Source organism: Quercus suber, unplaced genomic scaffold, assembly GCF_002906115.3.
Source record: "Quercus suber isolate HL8 unplaced genomic scaffold, Cork oak 2.0 scaffold_115, whole genome shotgun sequence".
Classification (NCBI taxonomy): domain Eukaryota; kingdom Viridiplantae; phylum Streptophyta; class Magnoliopsida; order Fagales; family Fagaceae; genus Quercus; species Quercus suber.
Genome location: NW_027069580.1, coordinates 571,522 through 582,385, shown reverse-complemented (window position 1 = coordinate 582,385; position 10,864 = coordinate 571,522). Strand labels below are relative to the sequence as shown.

At 35.7% G+C, this 10,864-nt stretch overlaps 1 protein-coding gene and 1 pseudogene across 1 annotated transcript; one reads left to right on the top strand and one right to left on the bottom strand.

The window, feature by feature from the left end:
- Positions 1-1,754: 1,754 nt before the first annotated feature.
- Positions 1,755-3,695, top strand: LOC111999940 (protein PECTIC ARABINOGALACTAN SYNTHESIS-RELATED-like; annotated as a pseudogene).
- Positions 3,696-7,621: 3,926 nt separating this feature from the next.
- LOC136068447 (F-box/kelch-repeat protein At1g57790-like) lies at positions 7,622-9,052 on the bottom strand. The gene has a single exon (XM_065775600.1). The coding sequence runs from the start codon at positions 9,050-9,052 to the stop codon at positions 7,622-7,624; it is 1,431 nt and encodes a 476-aa protein (XP_065631672.1).
- Between the last annotated feature and the right edge of the window lie 1,812 nt (positions 9,053-10,864).

The following is a 10,864-nucleotide window of genomic DNA, read 5'->3' as shown; positions in this document are numbered from 1 at the left end:
TGTGTCAGTTGGTGATCCTTTAATCTAATAATGAAAACAATCAGATTATGACCTTGACGCTCTCTCCTTATTTTGTCCCTAACTACCCATGGAGATTATTCTTCCCTTACTAGAAGGCTCCTAATCCTTCATTTTGTATAGTTAAACACCTTCTCCAACCAAACAACAACCATAAAATTTTAGTCCTAAATATTGTTAAAAGCAAGTTATGAATTCTGAACAAATTAGTTAAAGAATCATGTATTTTCAATATTCTATTCCATGGATGTTATTTTTTGGTCTTTATCTATTATTTTTCATTCCCTTAGCTTAAATCAACCCACAACTCACTCTTTTCAGTAGATTAATTGTTTTCTTCTAAATATGATCAAATCACTTCAAATGATTATTCCTCTTCTTCACATCAACATGGGACATTCCTATTTTTAAGCATATCCTTCTCTCTCTCCATGTCATTCTCCAACTTGGAACCATCACCCTTACAACTGTTTTGTCAATAGCAATCTGTAAACAATAATTTAAGAGAAATGATATATCCACAACATTTTCACAACATTTTTATAACAAATTCTAAATGGCAGTTTGTTACTAGTTGTTATTGTTGGGGCAAAAAAGTAATTTTATTATTAAGTTCAAATTTGAACCAATAACAACTAACCACCTATGATTTGTTATAAAAATGTTGTGGACATAGCACCTCTCATAATCTAAAGTATTGCCCCAAACTTAGTGGGCGAAACAAAAATGGCTGAGACCTACTAATCTTTTCTACTTTTTAAATTTACCCACTAATTAAAGGCACATTCATTTTCTTTTCTCCTCTGCCTTTCAATTGTTTATTCTTGAGAAAGTGTGCGGAATCTTTCATCTTTCAATAATTGTAGAATATTCAACACTAGACTTAAAAAAAAGAAAAGAAAAAACAAAAAGGAGTATTCAACAATGTGCCAATGTTTAGTGGGAACGCAAAGTACACTCTCTATGGCTGATCTAAAGCCCAAAGAGTCAGCCCAATAGTTTAGAAAAGAGCCATTCCTCACTGCCCATTTAGGGTACGTTTGAATACAACTTATTTTGAAGAAAACTGAAAACACTGTAGTAAAATAATTTTTAAATGTATAAATAGTACCCTGAGACCCATTTTTAATGAAAAATTTGCTGAAATGTGAGGTTTGTAGGTCCCGTGAACAGTACACGGGACCCACTGATGTGCTAAAAAGTCAAATATTACGGCTACTGTTCATGAACAGTGAAATTTGTCTCTTGAAATGCGTGCAAAAAAAAAAAAAGTGAAAAACGCAAACACAGATAATTCCTATCCGAACAGATACTAAAATATCCCTTGACAAAATATGGTTATCAGTCAAAAATGTTTTTGCACTAAATTTATAATTTATATCTTTGGATGAAATTGTTCATTTGGATTTTTGTACTAATTGAAAGATAAATTTGAAACTGTTGTTGCTTTTGCTAGTGACCGTAGAGGGAATTGAAAACTTTTTCACATAGGACTTCAAGATAGTTTATTTAAGGTTTTACTGAATACAAAATGCCTGGATTGACCTTATGAATCATAAGGTCAACATTTATGAATGAACTAAATGTTATCTTGATGTTTAATTTATGCCAATTGCTTATTTTGATTGCAAAATTGTGTTATGTTATATAGACGGACAGTAAAAAACATTCCTAAGTATGCACCAGCACAATTTTACAATGATAATGTACTACCCCGAATCAAGGAGAAGAAGATAATGGCACTTAAACCTTTTGTCAATTGGCTTGGGTAAGTCATGAGTGTTTTTTGTCTATGTTTTACTACAGTCGCAGTTCTGGATTTATCCAAAAAAATGTAATGATTGTCACATGCAATGATCTGGGTTCAGGTATGACAATGTTCCTCAAGAAATCAACAGGCTAAGGTGCAGGGTGAATTATCATGCTCTGAAATTTCTTCCTGAGATTGAGCAGATGGCTGATTCACTGGCATCAAGGATGAGAAACCGTACAGGCAGTTCAAATCCTTTCATGTATGTGAAATTGGTTGTGAAGGTTTCTGAACAATATTCTGGGTCTTGCTAGTACCCAACTGTACTAACAATTTACCTTAAATAATAGGGCTCTTCATCTTCGGTTTGAAAAGGGATGGTAGGCCTATCATTCTGTGATTTCATGGGAACAAGGGAGGAGAAAGCCAAAATGGCAGAATATAGAAAGAAGGAATGGCCTAGACGTTATAAGGTGACCTGGAATGATGACACTTTGATTGGCTTCTGGGAGAGAAGTTAATAGAAACAATTTACCAAATGTTTCTCATCTTGTGGTGATTTGATATGCAGAATGGTTCCCATCTCTGGCAATTGGCCCTGCGGAAGCGGAAGGAAGGACGATGTCCTCTTGAGCCTGCAGAAGTGGCTGTGCTTCTCCGGGCAATGGACTATCCTAAGGAAACTCAAATTTATGTAGCTTCGGGGTAGGTCTACGGTGGACATAACAGAATGGCGGCCCTCAGGAACATGTTCCCAAACCTGGTAAAGTAGCAGTTGTTTGGAGTAATTCCCTCACCCCACTCTTCATTCCCTCTCTTCCCCTCTCATGGATGGCATTCAGGGAGAAAAAAAAAAAAAAACTTTGAAAGTATCACATATGCAATAAGTCTTGGATCATGAAGAATTTAAAAGTTGAGAACTTCTAAGAAATTATATGTCATGGTAGCTAAACAACTTTTTGTTTCTGTTGGCTTGGTAAGAAATTGATTGGGTTGAGTGAGGGAAGATTTTTAAATTGTCCATTTTTTTTTTTTTTCCTTTTCTTAATTCATTGTTCATTTTGAGTGTTTAGGACAGGTTACAGAAGAGGAGTTGGCGACTAAGGAGGAGTTGGCTGGTTTCGGGAAGCATGTTACAAGCTTAGCAGCCCTAGACTTCTTGGTCTGCTTGAAGTCTGATGTATTTGTGATGACCCATGGTGGCAACTTTGCTAAACTGATAATTGGGGCACGCAGGTACATGGGTCACAGTAAAAAATCTATAAAACCAGACAAGGGGCTTATGTCTAAATCTCTTGGAGACCCTTACATGGGATGGGCCAACTTTGTAGATGTGGTTGTTACCCATCAGACACGGACTGGATTGCCGGAAGAGACCTTTCCTAACTATGACCTCTGGGAGAACCCCCTGACTCCTTGCATGTGTAAAGCCCTGACCACAAGGATTTATATACACGAATGTTTCTCACTGAGATTTATTTGGAGCATCTCCAATAACCTAAACATTCTCAATCGAAAATTGAAGACTTGTCCCACCCCTAAAGAAAAATCTGCACAGAGTGGCTAATACAGTTTTGAGGTGGGAGACTTACGATATGCATTGGAGGTACAGTGGCCTGCAGTAGAGAAGTTTTAAAAGAATCTTTTGGGGGTTCTCATTGTAAGATCGATGGTTATATCCTCTTTTAAGAGATGTGGCAGTTTTGACTTCAGAACGTTGTATCATTTTTTTTACTAGTTTTTGGTACAAAAGCACTGGATAATTTCTAATGTATCATTTGAAATCGTGTAAATTTTAAGTTTAGTGCAACAGATGTCTTTTACTAATGTAAAACTTGCAAGTGAAAATGCACAGACAATCCAAAGCAGCTTGCTAATTCAGCTCTTGAGCTTTCTTGCATTTTTCCTCCAGATTCGTCATCTCCAGATTGTACTAGTCCAAGTTTTACAAAAAGCAACTTGTTCAGAAATAAGGACTTGAATCTTAGAGGAGGTTTGACAGGGGATTATTTGTTGGTGATTGTGGTGCTTTGATTTCTTTACAAGTTCACATCCGTTGTTAGTTCTTGTAGCTTTGTTGGTGAGTATAGTATAGAGGGTAGACCGGCAGAATCATACATAGTGGAATGCGCCTGTACAGGCTAGGAAGGGTTAAAGCCATAACAGTGTTGCTACCCTACAGCTCAGTAAACTCGAGTACAGGAAAAAAACAATAAAATGCCAATCGTAGGATTCTTATCCAAGGCACATCTGTTACCAAAGCTCCATCATCCTTTATTTTCTAACTTCAGCATTAGAAAGGTTTTGGCCACCACATCAATGTTATTCTGATAGTATATACATTGCCTAGTATAGCCGTGCAATCAACTGTGATTATCACCAGCAAATGGTACGAAAGTGTAAAATGCAAGACCCAATCCTTTTGTAGATTCCAAGTCATCGAAGAGCTGTGGAAATAATTGCTCCTTCGGCTTGAAAGGCAATTGCTTTATTTGAGAGTCAATATTGGGGAGGAAAAAAAGGTTCTGCATGGTGGATTTGATTAGAACGAGCCTGAGGAGGCTATAAAGGTATTCATGGAGTTGCAAGAAGCCAAGAAATGGTTGGTTTGATTAAAGGGAATCCATGGCATATTGTGTAAAGAGACCAAGAAAATTGTAGTAGTAATATAGGAATATTAACAATTTAGCATGTTACTATTGATGCCATTTCCTAATTATGAAGTCGTGTAATAGACAGGCGTGTAACTTGGATATATTTAAAGATCAACCACTAGGGTTTAGAGGGATAACCTAGTGGTTCTAGCACTTCTTGTGGTGTCTGTGCAGTGGGGTAGAACCAAAATAAAATAAAAATCTACTTGAATTTCTTTGAACTTCAATCACAAATTTTGCAGGGAGGGCTCATAAAACCTTGTATGCGCATGCAAGAATTTTTTTAACAATACATTCATGACTTTTTTTTCTTGCAACTTTCTAATTAATCTCAAAATTTTAATTTTAATATTTATTACTGCTTTGTAAATCAATTGTATTAGCTGGTTGAAAATTAAGACTTAAATCCCCTTTTGGTCATTTACTTGGTGTTGAAGAGCGAGACGATGTTTGAAGAGCAAGACGAAGCTAGGATTGGGGTTGTAGTTCAGAACTCATTAGGTGAGGTTATGGTGGCTCAATCGGAAAAAATTAAAAAACCTTCATCAATTGGGATTATGGAGATGTTAGCTGCAAGACAAGTTGTGCAGTTTGTGAAGGAGATAGGTCTTAATCACTCATGTTTTGAAGGAGACTCTGAGATTGTTGTCAAGGCTCTAAGGGGTGGAGATATGTTTTCATCTTCTTTTGGTCATTTACTTAGAGACAACTTCCATGTGGAGTTATTCTTTCTCTCATCTTGTGAAGCAAGGTAATGTTGTTGCTCATTTCTTAGCCCAGAGAACAAGGCATTACTATTCACTCTATCTTGTGCAAATTCCATAGCAAGTATCTTCATCACCTTTCCAAGTTTCTTCATTTCAAATTCTAAAGTCAACTGGTCACCTCATCCAATTAGATGTTCAAACTTGTAATTAGGTTTCTTAATTTGATAAGTGGAACTTCAATTTGACAAAAAAATCATTAAGAACATCAATAGCACAAAATTTGGCCTATGTCCTAATCTTAACGATTTTAATTCTTTGATTTATCCCAAATCTTGATGTTTTCTCCCAATTGGTGCTACCAAACCCTAAATAAATATCCCAATTACTTATTATTTTATCCAATTTGGTTACATCCTAACCGGATTGAAAAACCATAATTTTAATAATAAGCCTAATACCTTACTATATCTTTTGTTAAATCCTACGGTGAAACATTAAGAAAATTAGGAGTTCAAATATTTAATTGGGACCCTTAATTACACTATTCAGCAATCAATTTGAAGAATAGATAAACACAAAATTCCCAATTTGTCTATATCTATACATATTTAAAAGCTGAAGCGTAGTATTTATTGTTACTACGCTCTAGTTAAGCTACATCAGCGGCTACATTAACTTTTTTTTTTCTTTTTTCCTTCCTTTTGCAATTAGCATTTACCCATTTATTACACCATCACATTATATATATATATATTACTCTCTCTCTCTCTCTCTCTCTCTCTTAATTAATGTTTCCCATAAATTCAATTGACCCTTAATTCAAACTTCTGCAGCCAAAGGCCTTGTAGCTGAATTAATACCTCCCCATGCACAAAGTGCTTGAGGGTCTAGGAGAGAAAGGGTTCAAGCTGCGGGGTTAGCAGCATGTTATAATTATTTCTCAAAAAAACTTGTCAATCAATACAAATTGTATTTTTTTTTATTTTTTTATTTTATGAAAGTTTCTTCTAAAAGAATTTTCGATGTCACTTATTTTAAAGTTCTATAATTATTGTTACTATAGATTGCAAAAGTATAAATGTTCTTTCTTTTCTTTTCTTTTTTATATAGTTACACAATGAAAAAGGAGAGAGAAGATTTGAATCTTAGTTTTCCTTACAAAGGAGAGTAGATAATATCATTTGAGTTACAAGACTCTTGGTTGTACAAATGTTATTTCTAGTTTATCAAACTCATGATTCTTGTTCTTCTCAAGTCCTTTTCAAATAGGTTTAACTTTGAATACTAACATTTACCTTTGATCACAAATTAAAAAAAAAATTGTAAATTAGTTAGTTGTTGAAATTAAAAAAAATATATATATATATATATGACACTAAAACATAGTATCCATCACCAAAAGAAAAAAGGGTTGACACACATTAAATCAAAGTTCACGTGAGTAAAAAAAAAAATTGAAACAAAGCCCACACCTCAAAGTGGTCTGCCACTACCTAGTACCTATGAAAAGAGAAATATAGGACCAAAGCAAAAATACATAATTATCCTGTTTTGGGGAAATTCTGGCATTTTACCCTTAATTTTAAAAAAATTTGGCAATATGCCTCTGTTTGCAAACTATATAGGGGTGTGCCCCTGTTTCGATACTCGATTACCTTAAAATCAAGTTTCAATTAAATACTCGATTCGTAGAAAATCGAGTTATGCCCGATCAAACTTAAAAAAAAATAAAAATAAAAATTTGCATGGAACTTGAGTTCTATGCAAAAAAAATTTTATAAGTGTGATCGCCCCATACCAAGTTTAAGGAGTCCTATAGTGGCGTTTTTAAGCCCTATAGTGGCGTTTTTAAGCCCTATAGTGGCATTTTTAAGCCCTATAGCGGCATTTTCTTGCAATTTTTTTTTTATAAGTGTGATCACCCCATACCAGTTCAAGGAGCCCTATAGTAGCGTTTTTAAGCCCTATAGTGGCGTTTTGGAATTCGAGTTCCATAAACTCAAGTTCTATGCAATTTTTTTTTTTTTTTTTTAAATTTTAAGTTTGATCAGGCATAACTTGATTTTCTATGAATCAAGTATTTTATTGAAACTCAATTTTAAGGTAATCAAGTATCAAAACAGAGACATATCCCTATATAGTTTCGAAATAGGGGCATATTGCTAATTTTTTTTAAAATTAAGGGCAAAAAAGGCTAGAATTCCCCCTGTTTTAGTGTAATTACTTTTTTCTTTTTCAAAGACCATATGCCTCAATACTTATCGCAAAGGCAAAGCAAATTCACTTTTTAATGGGATCGATTACAATTAACAAGGAGCATACATTAACTCTTGAATTAAAAGAAACAAGTAAAAAACTCTTGAACATTACTTTGTGGAATTAAACAAAACTTACATGTACTAAATACAAGAACAGAATCTTCTCCCAAAAAAAAAGGGGCATTTAAAATGTACAAAGTACAAAGGCTGGCACATACGGCCACTTTTAGTGATCTAGCACCATCTAGGTTCAATCCAACAACAGTCCAATTTTTCTCTGGAGCTATAAAAATCCACAACATCCTCACTCTGAAAGGATTGATACTTACTTGTCTCCAGTGAATAGAAGACAATGCTTTGCCCACAAAATCTAGGAAAGTAAATCTTGTTTTCCATTCCTGGTGTTTGTGCTTTCGCTGAAAAGGATGATTTGGAACTAAGAAAAAGCATATAATCTCCCAAACTTTCAACCCTGATCCATGTCATTTTTGATTCATTCAGCTTGAAAACTCGAACCCATTTTCCAAAAGGACCCACAAATACTGATAAGAGCTCACCATCACATTCTACAAGAAAATTTTGGATGTAACCAGTGCATGGTGGTTTAGGCTTGGTAAGGACATCAAAAGTAACAGCAAAAGTACCCTCTTGCTCTTCGTCATTTAGCTTCAGAATTGCTAGATTTCCTTTCTGACCCAGACAATAAAATGCTCCTCTGTAGAAAACTGGGCTATTGTCATCAATCAGAAAGTCGGTTTTTATAAATTTTTCAGTCCAAACCTCATCCCCCAACATACAGAACCCCACCTTCTTCTTTAGAATCACAACTAGTACACATTCTGAAGTGCATGGAGGGGATGAAATGCCAATGGAAGTGCATGTCTCAATTGAAGAATCCGAGAATGGTAGTGGGAGAATCACTTGTGTAAATGGATTGAAAAGGAACGGTGACTCATCGTCTACTATCAATAGCAGCCAACCATGTTTTGTGCCGCAAAGGACATTGCTTTCTTTCAATGGTTGTGGCAAGCTGATGAAATATTTGTCACCACACCTTGGGTCAATGAAAGCACAAGCACCATCTTTCTCTAGAAAAGTCAGCCATGGCGACAAAGAAAGGTTTTCAAACCTTTGTGAGGCCAATCTCCATTGGATCGATGGAGCCACAGAATGAAACCATTTACAGGTAGCACGAAAGTGCAAATAATCAACAAAACATAGACGCCGGAAAATCAGCTCAAATAAGTCGGGAGAAAGGTAAGGTAAATGTACTTCTTCAATATCAGGCTCAGAGGATTGCAGTGTTGGGAGATTTAGAAAAGGTGAAGAGACTGAAATTTCCTTGTCTTCTATGTTGTATGAGTACAAAATTTTATGTCCATCATTAGCCAAAGTGAAATATACACAATTCCCTTCAATCTCGGGCGTATATGCTGTAGGATAACAAAACGCCCAGCCATATTCCAAGCTCACAAAAAATGCCAAATCCTTAGCACTTTCTACCTTTGAACACAACTCGTGCTTCTTCTTCGAAAAATCTAATCTATGGATATCAATTCCTACAATGTGCTTGTGATTGTAATGCTTTACTTCAATTGAGAAAAGTTTGCCACAAGATTCCATCAAGTAATATTCAGCCGAAAAAACTATCCTTGATCGAGACATGGGTAGCCAGGGTATCAAAATCTCTATCCGAAATTCAAGGCTGCTATCTTGTTGAAAGTCATGAAATTTTACAAGATATTTGCACGCGGATGTCACAGCATACAAGTAGCCATTGCACCAAACAGGGCATTCAAGTCGCCATTTCAAATTTTTGGGCCACAAACCGTTCCAACGGCTTAGGCTTCTCTCCTGGAAACTCCGCTTCAGCTCCCAATAATAGTCTAGACTGGTCCATTCTTCATCGCCAAGGTGACAGTACATGATCAAAGGAAGTCGCTTTGCAAATAGTATGACCAAGCAACCAGCAGGTTCGGTTGGACTTGACGACAAGAGGCAATAGCCAATAGATTCTTGTGTCTTCAATGGTGGCAGTGTTAGTTTCTCTAGGCTAATAGGGTTTAAGAGAAAGAGGCTGCGCCAATTTGCTTCATCACTACGTGTACTACTACCAAATGAATAAGAACATACACACCACCCAAAACATGAAGCCAAATACTCTCTGGTAACTCTTTGTTCAAAAAACTTGTTAACTCTGTTGATATTTTTTGGGATATTTTTTGGATTCGATATGGTGCAAAAGATTTGAGCTTTATTAGACCCAACCAATGATCTGTTATGTTTCGCTCCCTTTAGTGGTGCCTTTTTCTCCATTATGTGTGTGTTGTGTTTGCTTCACCCCACCCTATATATATTGAAAAGGTTTGTGTTGAGTCGGTGGCTTGCTTGGGCAATTGATGTATGACACAATCCTAGTTAAACTAGGACTCTAGGAGATTGTTTTGTCCATTGGATTAGATTCTTTTGGTTTCGTGCACCGCAATATAGGAATCCAATTCCTATGCGGTTTTGACTTGGGGTAACAACACGGTAGAAATTTTTTTTCAAAACATTGCACCTCTTCAGCAATTATGTAACTAGTATTCCTTTTCCTAATTGGTAAATGTTGATTCCAATTTGTGCACATGGAATGATTTTATTATTTTCCATAACCTAGACAATAATTAATTGAATGCACTTGACGTAGATGCCACCACAGTTTTACATGGTTGATAGTTCCGTCCCTTTAGCACTTGAAAGAAAGTCATATAATTCCTAGCTATTTGGCCCAAAAATAGTGGGCATGATAAGTAATATAAGGTATGGTCTTCTGCTAAAACTATGATGTAGCTAAGACAGTAGAGTTTAGATGATGAGAGATAGTAGAGTTTGAACTTTGAATCAAATTAGTGTCATAATTGTGAATTGTTCTCGAACATTCGAATTTAAAATATATTTACCCCATACAAAGACCCACACCATTGGATTAGTGTATATGTAATAGGGACATCTATTTTTCCTTTATTTCTTCTTATGTCATGCCCTCCTAATAATACTATCTATTCGATCTTCACATCTTGTAGTTTTGATTTGCTTGAGAAGAACAAACCTTGGCCTAGTGTACTCTATAGATACTGCAAGACCTTGTTAGCTGCTTGCAAATGTGGTTCTCTAGGATGTGCCATGAATTGGCTTAATCTATTCACAGCAAAAGTAATGTCAGGCCTAGTTATGGTCAGGTATAACAATCTTCCTATCAACCTTCTGTAGGAACCTAGATCTTGCAACTCCTTCCCTTCATACTTACTAAGTTTGAGATTATGATCCATAAGTATTCTTATTGGTTTACACCTTAGCATACCAGCATCACCCAATACCTCAAGTGTATATTTCCTTTGACATAAATTGATGCCATCAACAGTCCTTGCAACTTCAAGACCCAGGAAAAACTTCAAATCGCCTAGATCTTACAACTTGAATTGTTGATCCAACATA

What these genes read in the sequence shown, in the direction of transcription:
- LOC136068447 (XM_065775600.1), bottom strand. Translation starts at nt 9,052, where the DNA reads ATGTCTCGATCAAGGATAGTTTTTTCGGCTGAATATTACTTGATGGAA.